The sequence below is a fragment of the Pholcus phalangioides genome, unplaced genomic scaffold (genome assembly GCF_987345545.1).
Source record: "Pholcus phalangioides strain wild (caught in Gottingen) unplaced genomic scaffold, Ppha-v1.0 ptg000012l_1, whole genome shotgun sequence".
NCBI lineage: Eukaryota > Metazoa > Arthropoda > Arachnida > Araneae > Pholcidae > Pholcus > Pholcus phalangioides.
This window is the reverse complement of record NW_028301605.1, coordinates 3,890,337-3,915,369: the sequence shown is the minus strand read 5'-3', so window position 1 is coordinate 3,915,369 and position 25,033 is coordinate 3,890,337. Positions and strand designations below refer to the sequence as shown.

The window sequence follows — 25,033 nt, the reverse complement described above, 5'->3', positions numbered from 1 at the left end:
ATAGCCAGTGACATGAGATAAACTCTGAAAAAAAAATGCCAGTCAACAATGTGTTAACTTCTAATGATAAAATTGTCTTTCCATATAACTGAGTTTTTTTCCTCTGTTTCTCTTTGGTTTAATTACTTGAAGTTCTTCACTTATATGATCCGCTATACTAATTATAGTTTTGACATTTTTGTTTTCAGGTCTTGCTCCTAGCACAACATATAAGGTTTCGGTAAGAGCTAGACCGGCCCGCCTTTTTATCAACCACGAAAAAAATCCCAGGAAATTAGGAATGCTTACTACTACAATAGATTTTCGAACTCATCCGAAAGGTTGTAAGCACCCTTTAATTTCTTTCTCGCAAATGACAATTAAAAAAAATCTTTTACTGTGCTATTGCTGCTTGCACTGTCTCTGCTTCTTCCATTGGAAGGTATAATTTGTGTTTATTGATATACAAAAAAGATGCTGTGCTTTTCTTTTCTCTTTCTATGTCAATAACCTAAACATTATTTTTCATTTTTCTGCTGACTAGTAATTCTAGTAATGTGGTGGTCATAACATTATAACAAAGGAATATTTTTGCACATTTAACAAAAGTCGGTTTTATTAATGGAAAAAACTAAATATATGTACTGGATATACTATATGTATATTTATAACTTTTATATCTGAATACTACATTTTCCTGCACAAAATCTGGGAATGTAAAAGTTGAAAAATCATCAGAATTATATAATGCTGCATATTATCTTCAAAACATGACTATTTAGATTATATGATGACATTTTCTTCCTCAAAGTAGTAAAATTGACATCTGGGAATTATGCCTTCCAGCCGATTGAATGAAGGAAATTGCTGCACTTAATTAGTTTCATTAATTCAAGTCACCAAGATCTAATGATCACAATGTTGTATTTAATGATACAATAAGATGGGAAATTCACTCTTAATCAGTCAAACACAGTTTTCGCATAAATAAATGAATGTTTAAAATATAGATTTTAAAACTTTTTCCAGATCATGACACCCTCAAGAATGAAGTTAGAATGTTTGTTATATCTCTGGGCATGCGTACTTGATCTAGATAGCACTTGGGGCAGCACCTTATAGTGCCAGGTCAGATCGATTCAGATACAGTCCTATTATTAAACACAATTTTATTCCCACAATGTCTTGTATCTCTCGTTTGAGAATCTGGCTTAAAACTTTAAATTGTATGCTTAGATATATTGTTGCTGTAAACACGTATCACTTTCTCTTAAAGTAATTCAATTTGAATGCAGATGTAAATGATTTAGAAAGTTTATTTAGCAAATATGTATCGTGATTTTTTTTGAAAAATTCAAATATAATTTTGGAAATATATATCAACCCATTATTTCATTTTTATTGGATCAAATTATTATTTAAAGAAAAATATCAATTCTTGATCAGTAACAATTTTTTTTGCTTTTATTGCATTGAAGTATATTTCCCAAAAGTTAGCAATCCATTGGTTTTTTTTCCGATTCCTAGAGTGCACATGATGTAACAAAATTTATATTGCACACTATGAAGATACACAATATCATTGTTTCGAATATATAAGGTTCTTTTTTTTTTCTTCCATTCCAAGATTATTAATCTTTTGTTGCATGCTCTTAGTAATTTTGACAATACAGTACGATTCAAACATGACCATGTTCTGTCGCCACTGTGATATAAGCTCATTGCAAAACTCTTTTTTTTTAAACTTCAGTTGGTTCTCTACAGGGCTTCCAGATCCTCCAGTTGATGTACAAGTAGAACCAGGTCCACAGGATGGCACTCTCCTTGTCACATGGCTACCTGTCACTATTAACACAAAAGGAACATCCAATGGCGCTCCAGTCACAGGCTACGTTGTATATACTGGTGATAAAAAAGTGGGAGAGATTAACAGTCCAACTGGTGGGTGTCATATAGCCACTTTGGTGGAATGATTCTCTTATTACTAATTGATAAAGAATTTTTTTGTTTTCTAGTTTTCTCATGATAGTAAAGGAATGTCTTTTATTTGTCTCAGTCAATTATGTATTGTTGTGAAACACCTATATAACGACATTGAAGCGACTCAAGAAATGCATCGTTATAAAGTTGTCTTCATAGATGGAGTATATTGTTACGAAAATTAGGTCTTTCCAAAAATTTTGAAGAACCCCTCGGGACAGTAATCTCCTGTTGCCAAACTGGAAATGTCAAGATATGCTCGAAGCTTCTAGATTTGTCTAGAGAATCTCTTTTGACCTTTGAGAAATGGTGCCACCAACTTGGTATTATGAAATATAATTCTCTGGAAACACACTGTCTCTCGAAGATTCAACGAGTCTATGAAAATGATGCACGGACAGAAAGAGGGCGAGTCAGTATTGTTGGACTTTAAGCTTAGTGCAAGATTCTTACTTGTTGATCTCGTTCTGTCTGCTTGTAAATATGTGTAAAATAGCTGTTTTCTGTGAATAAATCTGTGATGACCTGAAAGCTGCTTCATCAGCTGATCATTTGAAAGACTTGTGAGGCATTATCCGGAACAATGCTGACACTATGAAAAGGGCATTGGGAGCAGCAAGTAATATTTTTATATAGCCAATTATCCTTACATAGGATTTTCACAAAAATAAAAAATATTCCCCCAAGAGATCTACATAATCTGTTATCCAGAAAAATTGTTGGGGATTCAATTACAAGCATATCCATGCCTGAACAAGGAAACTAATGTTGCATTTGTTTCAGTAGTTGCTTATAGCTCCATAGCACTATTACCTAGTCGTACATGCATCTCATTTACATTCCTCTGCAGAATTTATAACAGATGTGGTACATGCAAAAACATGTTGTGTGCCTATATTTGTGGTCCTACAGTTCTATAGTACTGCTGCTGAGGAAAGAGAATTTTGTTATTTGCCACAAGCTGTTCCTATATATTTTTAAATAGTTTTAGAGCTAAAATTAATACTTCTCTGAATCGGTGCGAGAGTCCTCCACTTTAGTTACCCAAGCCTTAAGTGGTCTCTAGCATTAATATGATGTGTATTGATGCTGAACTGTGTTTTGATTGACCATTGATATAGGCATAACTTTTTTCCCCAGGAGATCATGCATTACTTGATTTGAATCACCTAGCTCCTCTTAAGAAAAGAGTGCTGACCGTTCGAACAAAATCTGGGGATCATCTGTCTTCTGAGTCAATGCCTTGCGTTATTCCAGTTGATTTGCTCAAAAATGTTGCAGCCACCATGGTAATATCAAGTTAATATATCACTCTTAATTGAATAGCTTAAATTTGTATGCTTGTTTGGTTGATTAATCTCAATTTTTTCAGGAATAAGAAATTGAATGACTCTTTACAAATTTCATTTTCAGAACCACAATTTCATATTGAAATATAAAATTCAACTGTTTGGGGCATTGAAAATAAACTCAATGCAATTTTAATGAACTTAACTGTGTATAAAAAAATTTTAAGAGCATTTTGTCAAATGCTATGGGGGAGTGTGAGAAAATCCACAGGGGAGTTTTTTCATGTCATAAAGTGGTTCTCTGCTTTTAGCTAAGTCCAAAGTGTAGTTGAAATCAGGGTTGGGTTTTTGACGTCAAGACATGACAAGCATCAAAAATAGGTTTAAACTGTCAAAAACTCTCAAAAACCTAAATGAATGCTTTTTGATAATGTTTTGAACACAATAGGTATATAACATGATGAAAAACTTACTTTTTTGTATATTACAATGTTTTATTTTTAAACATTAATTTATTGCAATAATTAAAACGATATTAATTCTAATTTGCAATTTTGAATTTTTCAACATAAGAGTCTAGAACATATAAAATATAATTTTGTGGTTCATTTTATTTAAGCTACTGATTACCTGTGTTCAATTTGCTAAGTGGAATAGAGCTGCTTATTGAAAATATGTGTGATAGGGGCATCACAAAGTTTGGTTTTAAACTTCAGAAACTATAAATCGGTATTAAGACAGTAAAAACTTATTGCCAATGTTGCCAAATAGTTTTTTTTAACCTGATAGATATGCTAAATAAAAAACACTTACTTTTATGTAGATTAAAGGGTTTTACATTTGGAATTGTAATTACTGGGAATCTATTTTGATATTTTAAATTTTCTGATCTACCCAAAATTTTATTTCATGTAAAAATTCTCACACAGAATCTGTTGATACAATAATTAAACTCATTTATTTTCATCTAAAAATTTCTTAGAGCTCAGGGTGTATAAATTCACAGAGTTTTAAAGAGTATTTTCAACCAAAGCATAGCCGACAGGACTTGATATACCCAAAGCATTTGTTTTGCACATTTAAAATTAAATACGGCTAAATGCTAGTAAATATGCCATATCATAGTGCAGAAGTAAGAATAACTAAGTTTGACTAAGGATGAGTTACAGGAGTTGCTTAAGCTTCATATACAAGCTAGCATTGCCAAATTAAATGACATTTTAGTTCTACAATTTAGTATTTTGATCACTAGATATATTTCACTGTTATGCACAATAAGAGTATCTCAGTGATTATTTAGATTATTTAATAATAACAGAAATGAACATTACATATATGATGTAATAAACTTTTTTAAACACTTATCTGTTGTAAAAAGAGTACAGCAGATGGTTTATATCAAAGCACATATATATAAGCAGTTGAAGAAATTTTGGAAGGTCACAAATCATCTTGAATCAGAGAATGTCAAATCATTCCATAGTTTTCACTTCAGTGTTTATGCTATGCTTTATTCAAATTGTATATTTTATAAGAAAAAAGAATCATTTATATATATTTTTTGTCCAAAATAATTCTGTGGAGTAGAAAATTATTTTAGAATAATATTAAATATTTATTCTTTGTATAACATAGTCACTTTAAACATTACATGCAATTAACGTGTACATTTCCAATGGAAATTTTTATATCGAAAAGCAATATTTGAGGTTTTTGACAAATGTTTTTGATGTGACAGTTTAAACCGTCAAAAAACCTGCCAACCCTGGTTGAAATATAGGGAAGTTTTTATAACATTTCTGCTATGTAAAAGCCATTTTATTTTTTGCATTCAATCATTTGCATCAATAAATTCTCAAACTTATCAAAGTATGGTGAAGGAGTAAACTGTAAACTGCACTATATTGTCTTAGTGCTCAAACTAATGAATCTTAATCAGAATGATTGAAAATTAAATAATAAAACTCAGTTAACATTGTCAATACAAAGTTCCTGTTGAAGATGTGAAGCATCGGGTTTCCAGTCTGTCAATGTCAATAGAAAGGATGTAAAGATTGGTGCTATTCTATTGCAGCTCATAGCCAGTTCCTACAAATGTAGGAATTAGGAACTGGTATTTTTATATGTTGGCTACATTGTGCTGTTTTCATGCCTGTAGCATTCTAGAACAAGGGAAGATTTTCCATGTAAAATGGGTAAAACATATATTGATGCAAATAATATATTGGTTATGAAATTGATTTTTTCTTTGTGGAGAATAATGCAATGAAAAAAAAAAATTTTGGTTACTTACATGGCAATCAAAGGTAAATATTAACAAATATTTTATGCATCGAGTGCCCAAACATACAATGCTAACTGCACCCCTTCACTCCTCTCCTGCATCTTCTTAAGAAATTTAATGTATAGTTTATTTTTTTTTTAAATATATGTATGTTAACCTGTGTATTTTTTAATGTTTCGTCAAACTTTTATCTTGTTTTTAAGTTTTTATTTCATCTCCTTGGTGTTCATTGTCTTCCACTTGATTTGTTTAAAAAATATATCTATTTATTTACTATTTTTCTCATCATCATCATCATCTCATGGCTTTGATAAAAAAAATGCTTAGTGTGTGGTTTTGTTGACATTTGAAGCTCCAGTCAGATGTAATCAACACACCACCTAGTGTAACGAATGATGAAGGGGAAAGGGATATCAGAGAACAGCCACAACAACAGCTACTACCAAGAGAACGGAAGAAATCCACGGGTAGTACAGACTCTGAGTCTGACACAGAACTGGCTGAACTTCTGAAGCATGTGACTCGTAGGTCTGAGGCATTTAATCCTGCGGAAAATCCAAATTATGACCAGCAACAGGTAGTGATTGATTCTGGAAAGAAGGTCTTGGTGGTGGTGGATGTTTGCTGCTCGCTCTGCCTCTTAATTATAACTTCCCCCCAATTGTTTTCCGCTGACTCTCATGCTTTCAACCATAAGATGAACAAAAATATTTTTTTACTTATTTATTCACATTTGTGCAAATCCAGTTGATAACCAGAGCAGTAAAAAGAATAAAAGGACTCACTTTTTGTTGATTTTCCACATATTGAGTTTTTATACGGTAGCTTTGCATCAAACATGAATTTTACATTTATTTTCCAAGCATATTCTAGTCTTATCACAAAGGGGAAAAAAAAGAAATTATTCAGTAGTTTAACAAAAATTGCGTTGATTCAATAGTAATCTTTTGTAGGTAAAATGTGAAAATTGATACAGGTGAAAAACCTGGAGCTTCAGGCAGAATTTCTCTTGAGCTTTTATCTGTTTCTTATTTCTCAAATTGTTTCATCATTCAATTGAAAGCTTTTAAATTTAGAAAAAAAAGTTTTTAGCTACTGTTCAGTTAATCTATATTCCGTCAGGAGAAAAGTATTTACTCTTTGTTAGATGTTAGATTTGTTATTACTTATATGATCAGTAGAGGTTTCAGTTCATCCTGAACACCATAATTGCAAATTTTTCATTAGACAAAACTTAACGATAGTTTTCTTTTGCTTAACTTTTGTTATAACAAGAAAGACTGCAGAGATACTGTTTTTAAAAATTTTTTGAATAACCATTGCATAGACCCCTTTTCAAAGTTTCATTGAGTGTGAATGGAAAATAACAGCAATATAAATAACAATCTGAAGATTTTGCTTGGTACCCAAAATAAATTAAACCAGATTATTGTTTAATACAACAACAGATATTGCATTTCAATTTTTTTTATGATCCTGTGTTGCTTCAGAACTTCATAAAGTTCCTGATTTCACAAATACGTTTCCAGTTTTTTTTTGTGTTCAACTGTAAAATGCTCCAATAAACAAGTAACTTCTTCTGGTCTTGATAGTGAACAAAGGCATTGCTGCAGCTCATGAGAGTCAGCTTCACTAACCTCTGCTGTATGGAATGGCTTTATTAAAACCCAGTCTCATTTATTCTATCCTAATGTTTGTTGATGTATATGATTTCATCTGGATTCTTCCTTTCATTTTATAAATGTCTTTTTTTTTTCACTTTCCCAGATCCTATGTGATGTCTCTAACCCCTTGAAATATTCCTATTGTGAATGATTATTCTACCACCTTATGTGTAGACAAAGGGCTGTATTGAAGAACATTTCATCTTTTTCCTTTGAAAAAAGCAAAAATTCAATTCACTGCTTTGCAAAATAAATGCCGAGTATAAATAAAATGGCTCATTTTGACAAAATGATTCATTTTGACTAGATTATACAGTGGGTCCTGTTTAATTCTTACTTACATCACTTAGAACATTTTTTGCTTTGTACTATTCATTTTTGTGGTCCCAATTCTTGCAAATACTTCAGATTTCCTGTTTAAGTCACTTTTTTCCCGCTTACAAGATTTTTTTAAAAACGTTATAAGCAGGACCCACTGTAATACATTGCATTATATATGTGCCAAATATTAGATAATTTACATGATTTCTTTATTTAATAGTTTGCATGTAGTATTGTTTTGTCAGTGAAATTCATAAATGAAATATATGTGTTTGCAGAACATGTATCTGCAAAGAGCATGAGCAGTTCTTCAATATCTTCTCTCTTGACCGTATTACTTTTATGTGATCATTAGAATAGTTTTATTTCCCTTTTAAACTATCCCATTTTTTTTTTTTTTTTGTTATTATTGCCTTTTGATTTTGTTTTTCATCTCTGTGTCATGGCTCCCCATTTTGATCTGTGTTTGCATCTATCCAAGCACTGATTTGCACCGCATCTGCTGGAAATGGCATCATCCGTTCTCTTGGTGTTTTAATTTGCATCTGAGTTAAAGTGAAGTTGAGTTGCTTCTTGACTTCATTCAGTATACCCATACTTACTGTATTTTTTTATGTATATCCAGGGAAGTCGTGTTGAAGAACTTCTAGAGGATGGTATTCGTTCTGAGTTGTCTGATATTGCAGAAGAACCAGAAGATGATGGCATGCGGGAGGTAATACTCAAGTGACTTGTTTTATTTACAATATTATGATTGAATGAATAATTTTTTTAATTGCTGTGGGATGAGTATGATGATTTACTTGTGTTGGTGAACTGGGAGTTCATGAGCTAATTTATTGTTTTTAAAAATTAAAGTTTAATTATGGCACTAAAATAAAATTATTTTTATTTCAAAACTCATCTCAAATTTGACTGAATGTAATCTAATTTTTTTAGAGAGGGGACAGGAGCCAGCGTCACCACCATCACTCTAAAGATGTCTCGTCATCAATACGTGAACAAGAACGAAGAAAAGAACGTGAAAGAAGAGATGCCTATATGGACGATGTTTATAGTGATCGTAAAAGAGATAGGCATGATGACATTAGGACAGATCGCAGGGATATTAGAAGTGATCATCATAATGATTATAGACATGATACTAGACGGGATGATATGAGAAGGAACGAGAGGGATATTAGGCGTGATGACCATAGGATAGACAGGCGGGATGATGCTAGAAGTGATTGGCATGATAGTCAATACTATGATAGGAGGGACCATTATCAACCTCAGGATAGAAGGGACTTGGACGCACGCACAACAAAACACTTCTCAGATCACCGTTCTCCTGATAGGATGCATGGTAGGATGTCCCCGACAAGCATGCACAAGGACAGAGCATATGCAGGCAGACATGGTGAAAGTTCTGTGATTTCCAATAGGAGGCTCAATAATCTGGGCATTGAAAGGAGAAACTCTGCTGGTCAAGTCATCATTGAACCTGAAGAAAATCTCAGTGATAAGGAGATATATCCTCAGTCTCAGCACATTATTCCTTCTATAGGTTAGTATACATATTTGAATGAATGTGTACCAGCATTCACTACCATAAATATGAGTGATCAGTAATTTAATAGACGGATAATTGACTTGAAGAATAAGCAAAGCCAATGTAATGCATTGTATGAATGGAAAATTGGGCTTTACTGATTTTTTGCAGTTGCATTTCTGAGATAAAAAATAATTCTTGTGAGTAATAAAATTAACACAAACATCTAAACACAGAAATGCTATTACATTGTTATGCTTCTAAAGTTGAACCATTCTTGAGTCTACAGTATAGTGTACTCTATCAAATCATGAAGTGCACCCAACTCTGACATGGAAAATCTGACAAATCAGTATAATGCTTACTCTTGAATACAACTTTTATGGATATTCAATTAGGGAGTCAAACAATACCTTGCAAGCATGAAATCCTTCTTAAGCATGATCATTTTCTTAAGTGTTTCTAGGGACATAGCTATGCTTGCAAACAGTAGGCTGAAGATGCCTGCTACATTCCAACTTGTGTTTTATACTAAAATGAGGTTTTGTGGATTTTTTTTTTTTTCTTTTGCTTTTCTATTATTATCTCCATGATGCTAGGTTTACTTAATAATAAAACAAAAGTAATCAGGTCGTAGGCAGCAGTATTATGACTGAGTTGATCCTAGCAGTTGACACACAGGTAGTTTGCTGAAATTGGTTTTCAAACTTTGGCGTATGAATGTTAGTAGGTTTCTCGTTTATAAAAGTCTTTCTGCTGAGAGTAGCAGTGGACATGACAAAAAAATTCATTTTGTGATTTCGAAGATGCATGATAGCATTTCAATCACTTAATACATTTGTCACAACCATCATCAATATGTTATGGATAAAAGAGATGTACACAATACTTTCCGGCATGCATCAATTCATTGGAAATTATCCAGAAGAATGGTAACAAGTTGCATGTGTGGTGTAGAAGTATTGATAATATGGACTTTTTTCATGCATTTGTACGTAATTTATACTTGAATTGTATTTAAGTATCATGCCGAAGTTGGTTGGAGTGATATCCACCGAAATTATTTTAAAAAGTAATGGCAGTAACTATCCTAGGTGAAATACTGTATTAAATATCATGCATATTTTATGCTATCATGTTACAACATCAATTAAAGAAAACAAATTACTTTTTTATTTTCCCTTCATCTCAGTGCTTCTGCAAATTTTGAATGTTGTCTAATTGGTTACGTATTACTGTAAATACTAGTAAGAAGCTCACATGAACTTGTGATTGGTAAACTATTTTTTATTGTTATGTAGTCAAATTTGATCATAATGAGCAGAGAAAAATCTAACATTTGCATGTATCACCCTTATTCATTCTTGTCCATGACAGTCTATGATAACATTAATTTTACCCAGCTGCTGACCTTAGAGGTTAGTTTGAAAGTAAAAATGCTGCTCATGTATAGTTTCATTGATTCACTATGTCTTTTGGATTCTAATTGTTTCGGTTACTTATATTTAGAAATCACCAGAGATAGTGAAGTTGTCAATTCGGAAGAAGATTATTTGAGAGGAGGTCGTAGAAATTATTACTCAGATCCTCATCGTAGTCCAAATAATTCACAGTATTATAATGATCGAAACCGACCTCGTCCTGCATCCCCAACTGGCAATCGGCATTACAGAGATCAAGAAAGCAGTTATTATGGACACAGAGGGCATGCAAGAACATCCAGGGATGACTATTATGGTAATGGCTACAGGAGACGTGGAAGCCCAAGAAGCCGTGGTGCGGGAGAACGATCTAGACTGTTTGTGGCCTTGTATGATTATGATCCTCATACCATGTCCCCGAATCCTGATGCTGCAGAAGATGAGCTTAATTTTCAAGAAGGTCAGATTATTAAGGTGAGGCAGTTATAGAAATAGATGTAAAAAAATGTGCACTTCATCAGCATTGAATAATCGATAACAAAATAATAATAGCCTCAAACATAGATTTTTTTGTGTTTACTTTAGCATCACCCTTTTCATTATTCATACCATGTTATGGATGCATAATAATTTGTTTCAGGTGTATGGAGAAAAAGATCCAGATGGTTTTTATAGAGGTGAGCTCAATGGAAGGGTGGGTTATGTACCTTGTAACATGGTGTCTGAGATCCAAATGGATGATGAAGAGGCACGAAAGCATATGATGAATGAAGGTGTATCTTCTCGACATCACCATTCTGGTAAGGTTTTGATCGATATTCATTTTTTCTTAGAGTAGAATGAAATTCCATTGGTTTTTCATTGGCTGCTGTTCAGTAATAATTCATTTGAAAAATAAATCAACTTTGTGTTACAGTGGAACCTCCAATAACAAATACTCCCCATTAGTGGACATCCTCTGCCAACAGACATTTAAAAAAAAAAAAGAAACAGGCTTTAACATATTTACTACCTGGTAATGGACAAAATTTTCTGTTCCAACCGTGTCCTTTATTAATAGGTTCCCACTGTATTAATTCACTTCCCCAGCTCCATCTCAAGCTTTTTGACAAACAAAAATACAAAATTCTTAATCTCCTGAATATTTTTACCTTTAGAACATCTATTTTGTTCCTGATTTAAGTATTATTATAGTTGTACTATTTGGATATCTTTCATTAATTCACTTCTTTGATCTCAAAATCTTTCGATCAAGTCAAATAACTTAAATCATCTCTCATACATCTTGGTATAATAAATGTAATAATTTCTGAGACCTTTTTTTTTTCTTTGTTTTATTTTTGATATTGTTCTATCAGTTGTTCAAAAAAAAACTTTTCTAAATCTTTTCAGTACTCAATCAGTAAAATTGTGTGAAAAAGTAAATTTTTTGCAGCTTAATCAACAGATATTCTTTTAAATAAGATAAAAATATCTGGTAGCATTCTTCAATAATTTTGTTAAATTTTTTCACATATATATTTTTTTGTTCTTCAGGGGACCCTAATGATCCATGGTCTACTCTTCCGGTGAGGAAGTTGGTTGCATTATACGATTATGATCCCCAGGAGCTTTCTCCGAATGTAGATGCTGAGGTATGTGCTACAGATTCATGAAATATCAATTAATAGTTTTGCCAGATTTGAAAGAAAGAAAAAGTTTGAGCTCCAAATCCTGATACCCATGTTTTAAGCACTAATAGTAGTAAAATTTTTCAAAATTAAAAAATAAAAAGTCTTAGCCGTGTTTTTTTTTATCTGAGTAATGAGATTTCTATGTTAAATTATGAACTGTATTCAAAGTTTAGAGGAAAACAAACATGGTTTCAAAATACATAATTTCCAGAAAGTTAGAAAATGAGGTAGAACTCCAATTTACTGCATTCTACCTGCACTGTTATTGAGTTCAGAAGAATCAGCTGTTAGGGAGAAAGAATTCTAACATTCCAGGTACCACAACATGCAAATATCAACATTAAAATAATTTGATTAAGACTGACGAAAACAAAGTGAGAGCATTCATCAGACTTTCTAAGGAATAAATAGCTTTGTAATGCAATTTCTTTAGGTAGCAATGAATAATTATTAATTATTTTAGTTGCGCACATCAAGAAGCTGTTAAGTTTAAAATTAATAAATTTTCCTCAGCAAAGAATTAGTTTTCTTTTGTAGTTTTTCTTTCACTGAAAGGTTTCAGGTATGATAACAGCAAGTATATATTGTGTGTTTCATTTATTTTTCATTATTTAAGTGGGTTTTTATTTGATTTATGCTTACCTACTTGTTTCCACATCCTTGAGTGTCCTAATTATATTCACCAAGTTTGGTACATTGTTTTGATGTGTTAAATGCAACTGTTAATGGATACAAGATAATTAACATTGCTTGTGTGATTTCCAAATTTTTTGTTTCTGTCTTGCAAATTTCATTGTGAGTGGAGGTTATCCCTAAATATTTTTACCACAGCAGGTGAGTTTTATTCATAAAATGAATTTTTCAATTCAATTTATAGGGAATTTATTATCATGACTATCTTTCAGTATTATGCACACATTCATCTACTCACCATTCTGCACTTGGTAATTCATCATGTTCATGTAATTAATTTGAATAACATTATGGTACATCAGTGTTTGCACTTTTTTTTTTTGTCTTTTTCTGCATGTTTTGAAAATAATTTATTGACCTCGCTGTAAAAAAAAAGTGATTCGTACCTACTCAGAGTTTTCATTAAATTGCTACCACCTATCTCTAACCGTTGGTTGGTCCATTCCTGGCACTTGGGATGACCTTGATACATTATGCCATAATTGAGTTAAATATTACTGCCATGACTTTGGGACTGACTTGGGAATAACAATGACATTTCTGATGGTTGCTGATTAGGCTATTGATATACAAGATGCTCGGGTACCTCTAATCATGCCTTTTTAGAATTAGAATAAATATGTATTACCTTCCTGCAGTTTAGATATAATTGACATCCATATTTTTTAAGGGCATTTCTTTTCAGCCCCTTCTTTGGGCATTTTGCCTGTTGTGGCCTTTATATATTTGTATATGTTTTCCATATTCATGCTCCCAGGATTGCCTACAGTTATAGCACATGACCTGAGCAATGAACCATTGTCGTGTGAAAAGGTGGTTGCAATATAGTGAGTGCTCTAAGTATATAGCATGAAAAATTTCTTTTTTCCTCAGGAATGTTGAGAACAATAGTTTTGTTCACTTTCAAATTATCTTAATTGGTTTTTAATATTTGTCACAGCTTTATTTATCTTATTACAAATACATCAGTGTTTCTCGAAATACACTTTGCTTTGATAAAATTGTCAAACAATAAAACAATCACAGTTTTTCACTGGTTTTAATTATAAGGCACCTACCTCTATCTTCTTTTGACTTAGTTTCCTGTATATTCTTTATTCATTATGAAGTCAATGTGCATAAGAATAGCTGTTGCATGTTTTTTTTTTTAATTAACAAGATAGTTATTTCCCAAAAAAATTGTGAATTTGATGACATTGCATGTAAAGAACTAAATTATGAAGCACAAATACTTTTATCAATATTGTTTATTTCTGTTTTATTTTTAACAGCTCAAGCATGAATTTTTCATAATCTTATTTTTTTATTTATATTAAGTGAATGTTTATATATGAATATCATTATAAAAGTTGTGTAAAGTTAATGTTCAGATGTTGTCAATTGAATGTAAATCTCCTTCAACTAACTGTCACCAAATCTCACAATCATCACACATTTTCTTAATGTCCACATATGCTTCTCATAAGTGCCCCTCTGAAGAACTTTTGAAGAATAGTTAAAGTCATTATCAACCTCACTTCATGTCAGAAAGAGTTGTATTGTAGAACGGTAATCAACCCTCACTGGTAAATGGGAGTATTGAACCTGAGCTCTTGGGTGCAAAGCCATTGTTAATTAAACGTCAACTATTTCACAGTCCTGTAACACTGTTGCATATTATAAGTTTCATGTGGTTAATCGTACTTTACTAGCAATTGTAAACTGATTCTTAGTCAAAAATGATCAGCATGAAACTCATCGACATCACTTCATACACTGGTGTGCAAAAAATAAGAACCAAATTGAAAAATTGAGGTTGAGTACTCTTTACGGATAAAGGAAATTTATAGTCTGAGACTAGAGATTCTGGACACATACACACCTGGAGAGAGTAGTGAGCATGCAATAACCTTCCAACATCATTGAAAGGGGCCGGTTTGAATATGGCAAAATTCTCATTTCGGGAGGTATCATGCTAGGTGTACATCTTCCAAGGTGGTTTAGTCACTAGTGCCCACTATTTTACAGAGGTTCTCCTTTCTCATGTGCATTTTTTAGAACAAATTGTGTAAATCCTGCATAGTAGTCAGGGGTGATCACATCCCCTACTAAAGGCTGGATTTCACTTGTCACATGAACGTTTCGGTCTTCTGCCTAATTGGGCTTGAAGCTAATTCGTTTGAATACAGTTCCTTTTTATCCTTTGAATTCCTTTTTTGGAAAGTTATATTTACTTTTCCCATGTTCTTATGTCTTGGGGATCTTATGGTATGATTTGTGTCGAATTTGGATCACTTTTGCACAGCGTTACATTAGCAAACCACCTCGTCCTTATTTTTTGCACACCAGTGTATTACACTCATTTAGTTCAAGCATGAATTGTTTCTAGCTGCCTGGATTTGGTAAGTTCACCATTGCAAAAATTTAAAATTCCTGGTTTTGTGTAAGGGTGTTTATATATATATACATACACTAGTGTGTATTCTAATGATGGTTGATGGTATTCTGACATTTTCAGATGGAATTAGCCTTCAAGACTGGTGATGTTATATATGTATATGGTGGAATAGATGAAGATGGTTTTTATATGGGAGAACTAAATGGTATACGGGGATTGGTGCCCTCTAACTTCTTGACAGAAGCACCGCCTGATTTTCGGGATCCAAAATCAGAGAGATTGGTGCCACCTTCTTCCAGATATGGGTCTTCTAGTCATGCATATGGAAAAGGTGAGATATACATGTAGTTCTATGGTGACAAATTTTAGGTATTTTATTACATTAGAAGCTCTTGTATCCAAACAACTCCATCAACCGAACACCTTTTCAAACTCTCATTTTCAGTTTCTTACAGTCAATGATGCTCAACAGTTGGTATTTTCTTGGAACTTGAATCCTTTTATCTTCCAGCTCTAATGTACAATAATCCACTTCCAAACAATTGTATATACTGTATCTATGAGCTATAGATGTAAGTAGGGGCGAATCTGGGTATAGTTCATGTAGTTATAAATGATTGACAAGCAGAAGAAAAAGCATGAATAGGAGCAGATTTGGCTCCCATCTTTATTTTTTGTCTCACAAATTCATCTTAATCCTATGGGTGCGCCTTAATGAGAGGGAGCTTCTTGACAACAAAAACTTCTTATCACGGTTTTGCCGGGGGGGGGGGGGTATCATTTGCAGAATTTCAATTCATTCCTTTGCATTATCAAATTAGTTTGGAAATCAATTTACCGAGCTTTTCACTTTTTCACTTTTCCAAACACCCTTCGGTCCCAATGTGTTCGGATAATCAAGGTTCTACTGTACTATTTTTTTTTTATTTCTGTTTTTTGGTAATTAGTAAATAAGGCCAGTAATTCATGTATAATCTGTTACGAGACACTTCACACGTTATGAAGGAATTGCCTATCTGAGACAAAACTCTGTGACTGCAGTGTCATGTATAGAAAAATTATTGAATAGAATTTTGAGAGTTTTACAATTTATTAGGCAAAAATAGCTTCACAAAGTTCATAAGTCAATATGTTGTTGATCAATCTTTGGGCTGAATGCAAGCTGTTACCATGTGGCATTGAGATTCATGAAGTTTGCAAGTGATAATTTGATATAAGGAAAAAAAAATTTTGATAAAAGGAAATTGTTTGAAGAAAAAATGAATATACAACATGTAATTTTATGAGAGTGAAATAGGACCTATATGCAGTGGGTCGTCATCAGGAGAATCTCCACCATGCATGGTTCAAAAAGAGTAAGCATGTCTGAAGGGTGGCTATTTCTCATTGCATTAAAAATGCCAACCCTTGTTTCCTGACGTCAGCCTTCTCAAAAAACATGTTGGATGAAAAAATGACAATAAAAAAATTTTAATAAAATACCAGAAAAATATATACAGAGCTTCAGATTATAAGCAAGATGAAGCATGAGAAAAATATATACAGTAACAAGAATACAAAAATTTCAGGGAATATTTTACAGAGATTACAAAAGTCCAAAATGTAGTCAAAAATCACCTGATATACCTAAAGAATGGGGAAACTGTTGTTGTTTTGAAGATTTTTTTGGAAATGTCGTTGAAGAAGGTGGTGGGAATACTGTTGCTAGATGCAGCTTCAAAAAGATTGAGTAGTGCTGTATTGAATTGCTGTTCATTATTAAAAGTGTGCCCAAATCTACAGATTTGTGAAATGAGTGTGTTTCTGAATATTTTGGTGTTGCTGTTTGAATGCCAGTTGCTTAAACAGTTAACGAAAAAGTCTTTTCTTTTGCCATTATTCACCTGTTTCCCATTTATTGTTTTTATTTTTTTTTTATCCAGGAAATTTATTTGGTCTTCTTTTGTGGTTTCCTTCAGAGAAAGCTCTTCAGGGTAGATGTTGGGGAAGATGCTGTTAAAATTGCAGTTGTTGAAAATGATTAGATCGTCAATTTAACAAAAGCCTTCCTGTTTGGATTTTTGTTCAAAGAAGTGGAGAAAAGTGGGTTGGCAAGGGTGCGTGAGTAGCAGGTCCCCCATTGGTATTCCTTTAATCTGCTTGTGGATATGTATGTAAAGAAAGTTTTCAAGAATGCAGAAGTTAACAAGATGTTTCCAGTGTGTGAAATTAAATTTAAGGGAAATTTCATATGTTTTACAGATGAAAACAGATGTCAATAAGTTTATTGATATCTATACTTTCAATATATATATATATGCGTACACACACATTTTTTTTAAATATATAATTCAAATAAAGTTACTAACACTATTCTTAATGATACATATTTCAGATCATAGAGATGATCACCGGTATTCAAGAGACAGCCATGGTGCATCTTATTCCAATACTGGATTAGCAAAGGACCAAATTCCGCATGATAAAAGCCATAGGTATTCCGAGCGGTTAAATGAGGAAAGATCTGGGTATGAACGATCACGAGCTCGTCCATCTGAAACTGATAGAGGACATTACAGTAGCTCTGGTCAGCACTGGTAACAAAGCCTTACACAAAAAAAAAAAAAAATGTCTGGGGGAAAGAAGTGAAACTAGTCCTCGATGTCATATGAGATGTTATGGCATTCTTCCAGTTTCAAGTGTTTTAAATGTTGCTCTGTCAGTTCAAATTTTAAAGACTGAGACAGTTAAATTTCAATTATGAGAAAATGAAAAGTATGAAATGTCTCTATTCAGTCAATTCTTGCTGTGATAAACACTATGTTTCTTGTAGCAATTTTCATTTCGAATTGAAGCTTAAATGTAATTTTTCAAATGGTATCATTAACACATTTATGATGTCCCAAACATAATTTTCTGAGCAGCAATTGTGCTTTCTACCTATGTTTTGCTAAAGGAATTACTGTATGTGCAGCTTTTATTAGCCTCAGATTATAGTTTGATTCATGAAGAATTTGCAAACTGCAAAACTCAGTTCCGGTGTGTTATGGGAATGAGAAATAAATATATTTAATGATGCATATAGGCATTGAAAATACTTTGAAACATTTGTAATATATGTGAATCATACTTTAGTTGCAGTGCATATAACTCAAAATTTTGTTGCACAATTTTTTTAATCCTTTGCCACAAATTCTGGTATTTAGTTTTATTTTCAGACTACATGTTAATAACGGAATTGATATCCAACATTTCAAACAATCTATGACATTTTGAGCTTGAGGTCATTTTGATAAAAAAAAAAGTTTTCGCAAATGTCAAAAAAGCAAAGAATTTTCTTTTGAATTTACCTTCTCCTCCCAGAAAACGTTATTTATCGCAGCAAGAATTGATTACTCATGTCTAGGTAGGATTGTTTATAAGCATATGACCATGTTTTAAGCCAACATAAAAGTCTCTGAATCATACTAAAAGTATATTTAAAAGTCGGAAAAAAAATATTTTCTCATTAATATTATACTGCCATTTAAATATACTCGTACATTGTTTTATGACAGAGGTCTTCAACCTTTTTCTAGTCGCGAGCACTGCCTGTATCCATCATCAAAAGAAGAGCACACGTATGGCAATTTTGATTGAGTGAAATGCATACTGGTGCATGAAATCGGCGATTTCAATTCTTGAATGCAATTTATACAAGGTGTTTAATTGGAACATGGATCAAGTGCTCATGAGCATGAAATTGAGCACGGGCATCAAGCACTCTGGGTACTTCAGGGAGCATAGCGGTGCTCACGAGCAATGAGTTGAAGACGCCTGTTTTATGATAATGATGCGTCACTAAGAGTTTAATTGATTTGATCTCTTTGTTTAACAGATTTTAGTCTTTAAAAAACATCTATATTCATTAAATGGTGGATGCTATTGCTAAAACACCCTTAATAAGCATGAAATGTTTCATCTGACCTTGTCAACTTAAAAATTTATCAACTTCCATAGTTTCAGTTTGAGTCAGGGCCGTCTCAAGAGCATCATGAGCCCCCGGGCCAAGTGATATTTCTGAGGTCCTACCAGGCAAATTCTTGAAAATTTCAAACTAATCTCATTTTTGTGAGGCCCCTTTTCTCTTGCGGTGCTTGGTGGGCCCATGCCTTAAGACAGCACTGGTTTGAGTAATGTACGAATGAGAATTTACTACATCATTAAATGACATTCAGGAACTTTTTAGTTGCCTTAAAGCATTGTGGAGATTTTTATAGGAATTGAAAATGATTTGAGGGGAAAATAATAAGAAAACCGAAGTTTTATTCCGTGCAATGGAAGGATAACACTGCCATTAAGTCTGCTGAAATTGCTGGTGTGCAAGAAGATGCAAAATTTGTATCTCTCTTTCATTTTAATGTCTTAGTCCCCGAAATGTGCCTATATCTAGTCAGTTCCTTATTGGAAGTCAAACTTGGAACTTCAGTTATAGTCGTTAGTTGGAATATTATAGTTTTGTTACGTAAATATGTTGTAAAATATGTAAAAAAAAAATACTAACGTGTTGGTTTTTCACTTACTCCATTTGTTTTTCCTTCCCTCCCATGTTTATATTGTTTGTGTCATATAGCCAAAATCAGGGAATTTTATCTGTACAGGGAGTAAAAGGCAGTAAGAATGGATGAATGGATGTCCTCGTTCCTTTGAATACCCCGTTTCTTTTTTTAGTTTTATTTAAGAAGCAAGAACCTTATGACTTTGTGCCTTCTCTGTAGTTCAGTTTAGACTTTGCATTTAAAAAGAAACATTATCTCTGAAGTCAACGTTCAAGCTTCAAAACTTTGTGGCTGGATGTAAATAAATATATACATATATATTATATAAACTCTATCAGAAAACCAATTGAGAAACATCGACATAAAAAAACCATTTTGAAATCTCTTACACAATTTGCAATACTTCAATGCAGAATTTCAATTTTTGTTCTCGTTTACAGAATTCCTGTAAAGTAACTTTGCTGTACATATTACGATATTATATACATAAGAGAATATTGTGTGAGGATCGGATATAGTTTTAGATCTTGTCACATGTTTCGAATGAAGTTGAAGCATATAATGATGAATGAAGTTGAAGCATATAATGATGAATGAAGTTGAAGCATATAATGATGAATGATGTTTGACATGAATACTAAGTGATCAAAAAAATGTTTGTAATTTATTCAGGGTTATGTGTTTGGCTCATCCAGTTAACATTTTTATTATTGAAGTTGTGCATGAAAATAAGAAAAAGGTAGAATTGCTATATAGAAGGCTTAACAGCAATTTCCACAACAATTAGAATGGAAAATATGCCTGCGAAATACCGAAAGAAATCTTATCAAGTGATTTATTCAAAATTTTGATGGCATTTCAAGTAAAAACTTGCATTATTTTAATATGACCGCGGTTTCTGTTAGTAATGAAAATTATGCATGGAGCGAATGCCTGTAAGTTTCTGAGGCGATCGCAGAAAACGTTTATCAATTTTTTTTTCATTGTGTTACGACACAGCTTATTGTTCCTGCTAACTGGTGAAAACTGTTATTTATTTGTTAGCGAGAACCTGAAAAGATTGCGATCTTCATTCGATCTTTCCAACTTCATTAGAACTAATATATTTAAATTATGCTCAGAATTGTTGGCTGTGGAGATTCTATCGTTTCTTGCCCTTCATAGTAACCTGAGAAAATTGCATATTTGTGCAGCTTGTCTGAGTTATATATCATAGCAATACACACAGCTGTAGCAACATACAGCTTCCTAAAAATATGGTGCATATTACAATTATTATGAGTTAAGCTTACACAAGCAATAATGCCTCGACCTCTTAGGCTTAACCTTTCTCAACGAATCTTTGCCATATCAAGACAACTGAGCTTCTAGCATTGTTACGTATGTTGTAGTTGAAGAGTAATTTATAGCACAACTGTGATTTTTTAATGTACTACATGATGTACTAAATGAGTTTACGACAGCGTTTGACAGATGAATAATGGTTGACTAATTGTGTTTCGATAGCAAATAACGTGTGTGTATAATATTATGTACATGTAAAGAAGTCACTTTGTAAATTCTGAAATTCAATTGAAACATGTTTACGAGTATAAACATAGGTAAAACTAACATTGATTATGAAAAACTGAGCATACTATGGTATAATACAAAATTGCAATATTTAAATTAAACTCTATTTGTAATTGTGGACATCTGCGGATCAATCCCGCAGGATTATACAAATTTTATCTGTTTCTAAAAAATTATGAAGTTTAATAAATATTGGAAAAGATATAGCTTATAATAAAAATTGACATTTTTCACTAATACTTATGTTTTATTTGTATTAAGTCATAATTTACTATAAGCTATAATTGTTATACGAATCATATGCAGTTGAACAATAACTTTAAAGGAAAAAAAATGTGTGTGATGATTAAATATTTATTTTATGTGTACAAGAAATTGTGCTGTAACATACATCACATGTTCTTATCCATGAGGGCTGAAGAAATTCAATAATCTGATAATCCAATATAGCATAAAAACTTTTGTTTTTTACTATCACTTCGAAGCAGCATTTCTCAACTTTTTGTCGTTTGTGAAACCTTGAAATAATATCTCTGTTCTGGGGAGTTCTTGAAACAATATTCAAGAATCCTTTACATGGCATCAAAGTTGTAGAGACTCTTTAAAAAAGAATAGCAATGTTCTTTGGAACCCTTGAAATAATGTGCATGTCCAGGTAACCCTTGAAGTTTCATTCACGCTGAAGAGATTATTAATCCTGTAGAAGATATCCACGGTCGAGAGCAGGGGTGACCAAGTTCTCTCTGCTCAAGGGCTAACATCATGGTCAGCTGTAGTGCCACGAGCCGCATCAGGGATACCATTCCGGTGTATAAGCTACACCAGTAAAATGACCCATAATTTTTTTATGATGATGATGATAATGGTGCATGTCTTTGAAGTTGCCATAAATGTAAAAACCATGAATGTGTTTTTCTTTTCTTTTTTACATGCTCGTATCCCAAATGTTGCTGTGTTTGTGTCACACACTTTTTCTCAAAAAGTCTCAGATTCGTATTCACCATAAGTAACATGCTGAAAAACTGGCAATTTAGTCCTTAAACTTTTACTCTGGGCAGAGCCATAACTAGCCAATACTGTGCAAGAATTTGCATTTAGGCCTCATCTGGCCCATTCTTGTGCCCAGAATGACCCATTTAGGTCCCCCCCCCCCTTTCCAAGCGAGCCCTGTGTATGTGCACCTGCCAAGTTACGACACTGACCTGGGCCTTTTGTGTCAGTTAACCCCAGTCAGATGTCCAAAAAATTAATTTCTCCTTTTTCTTTTTTTCCTTTTTTAAAAGTTTGAAGCTAATAAAATGAATTTTCTTGATTAAAAAATTTTATGAATTCATTAAAATTGACTTCCTCATATTCTTAACTGTTTTTTTAAGATCATCAACAAAAAATTAGGATAATTGAAATAATTACTAATTAGTTTTCAAAAATTGAAATAATTAGATTGAAAATTTCTCTGTGATGCTGTCATAACCACCCTACTGGTTAAGAAGTAGAGAAATACCTACTTATAGTTTGTTAGAATCCGTGTTAGAACCAATAGTTCCAAATAATAATAGAAAAATTTAATTTGAAACCAAATGCAATATTTTCACTTTGTCGGGAGGGCGGGCATAAAATCGTCTCCTAGCCAGCTGTTGGCCACCCCTAGTCTAGAGAACGAATAAAGGAATACTCCCTTGCAATCTGTGTTTTCTATAATATTGCTATAACATGACTATTCTTTAATGTTTCTGTCAGAGCCTCTGGTGATGCCTTCAGGAATGCCTTCTGTTGATGGAATTCCATCGATTCCCAGGTGGGACATGCTGCTTTACAGTGTTAATCCTGCATTGAAGTGAAACAATTGCGCCAACTAAATCTGCTGTAGCTCTAATTATGCATAATATCTTTGAACCATGTTTCGGAAACAATTATGTGATAACAATTGAATATGTACTATTCGATTAAACTTTGTTTTCAGGCATGAATATCTGTTTGCATGTACGTTCCGAATGCATGACCCTCTGTATGTGGACTTGAAAATATAAATTTCATCAGAAAAAATAGCCTTTCACACTATAAACACATATCTTCATGTTGAAATAAATTCTAAAAGGATCACTATTGAATGTATCCCATTACAAAGCTGATGTTAAGATAATCTATGCAAAATTATGGTTCATGTATGAGAAGAGAAATGATCGGCAGCATGACGTTTCCTCGAAGCCCTAATATACAGACGCAGCATCTGTTTGTTTTGTAAATAAGCGATTCAATGGAACATGTTGTATGTGTACAGCTTACTTTTTGTTTTTCTTTTCCGTGTTACCGGTTCCTAAACTCTGTGTAAATATGCGTTACTCATAAAACTACCCTATAATCTCTTTCTTAAGCTGAATGCATGTGAACCTTTGCTAAATTTTATGCAGTGAGAATTTTATTATGATGATGATGATAATGGTGCATGTCTTTGAAGTTGCCATAAATGTAAAAACCACGAATGTCTTTTTTTCCTTTTTTTACATGCTTGCATCTCAAATGTTGCTCGAATGTTTCTGTGTTTTTGTGTCACTCACTTTTTCTAATGTCAGTGGGATTCAAATCAAAACAAGCATGTAAGGATTCACCACTCAAAGATATTAATGGATACCACAGTGGCATATTTTACTTCTCACAAATGGCAGGAAAACGTCTAACCTCTCCGTATACATAATACTATGTATAGGGAGGCCATAATTTAAGTAGAGGTGCTGGAACCCTATTGGGAAAAAATATTTTCGACTATACACATAGTGCTGACATCATTCCGATTGGTGGGAGGGGGGGGGGGGGTTATAAATATATAATGCTCGAATTATTTAAACCACCAGGGGTTGAAATAATGCTGCGAGCTGCAAACTCAATTTTTGGAGTACAATACCTGTAGAAATACAGAATCCTTGTACATTTTCGTTGTGCGTGGGTCTAGAATGTTCTAGGAAAAAAGAAAAACAGGTTTTATATAAATCTTTGTGCCTAATTCACAACATACACGGTTTTACAAATTCGGTAGATAATTTACGTGAAATGCTTTAGCAATACACAATTTTGTAATGTTAATTTTCTGTATTTCCACCCCCGAAATAGAGCTTACAGCGCCATTTCGACCCTTAGTGGTTAAAAATCCGAACACTATTTTCCTTGGGAAAAAAGACCAATTTTAAATATTATGAAGAGGCGAACTCTCGGAAAGAAAAGTCATCTGGTCTCTGCCGGATATCGAACCTAGGTTCTCTTGCAAACCGGGCACGTGCGCTAGCATATACGCACCACTGGAGATGCGATATGTTAGCAAAAGTCCCTTTTTTGGAGTTCAGACATTTTCTCAAATTTCTAACGAAATACTGGGCAAATCGTTCTGAAAGTTCGGTCATATATTAGTGCTCACCATTTCCAGCATAAATTTAGTCCCGAGAACATTCACACACATTGGGACAGACAGAAAATTAAATAAGAAGAAAAAAATGTTTTTTGATCAACCGCGTGTATATATCAGGGAAAAGCTGAAAAAATGACTTGCAACTTTAACAATATATTTAACTAACTTTGCATTTCTCTGCATTTTCGTGACAATAGCATGCATTTTTACGAAAATATAAATGCTTTCTATAAGAATTCTAACTTTCATCTCGTGTTTTTTTCTTATAATATACTGAGTTTTCAACCAATTTTCGAATTGTCGGCCTGCTATATCCAATGGCTACAGGTGAA

The 25,033-nt window shown here is 33.0% G+C and overlaps 1 protein-coding gene across 7 annotated transcripts in view; it reads left to right on the top strand.

Moving 5' to 3' along the window:
- LOC149079165 (RIMS-binding protein 2-like) overlaps positions 1-23,784 on the top strand; it is a 215,799-nt gene extending 192,015 nt beyond the window's left edge. For 3 of the 7 annotated variants that reach the window (XM_089240066.1, XM_089240063.1, XM_089240067.1), the window contains 11 exons: positions 189-323; positions 1,744-1,920; positions 3,100-3,248; positions 5,885-6,109; positions 8,143-8,232; positions 8,457-9,066; positions 10,561-10,946; positions 11,113-11,272; positions 12,009-12,106; positions 15,336-15,546; positions 17,590-23,784. In XM_089240066.1, the coding sequence (XP_089096192.1) occupies positions 189-323; positions 1,744-1,920; positions 3,100-3,248; positions 5,885-6,109; positions 8,143-8,232; positions 8,457-9,066; positions 10,561-10,946; positions 11,113-11,272; positions 12,009-12,106; positions 15,336-15,546; positions 17,590-17,795 (2,447 nt within the window). In that variant the 3' untranslated portion in view covers positions 17,796-23,784. The remainder of the gene's footprint in view (positions 1-188; positions 324-1,743; positions 1,921-3,099; positions 3,249-5,884; positions 6,110-8,142; positions 8,233-8,456; positions 9,067-10,560; positions 10,947-11,112; positions 11,273-12,008; positions 12,107-15,335; positions 15,547-17,589) is intronic. The other 4 variants (XM_089240064.1, XM_089240065.1, XM_089240069.1 and 1 more) reach the window with 4 other exon arrangements.
- Positions 23,785-25,033: the final 1,249 nt, after the last annotated feature.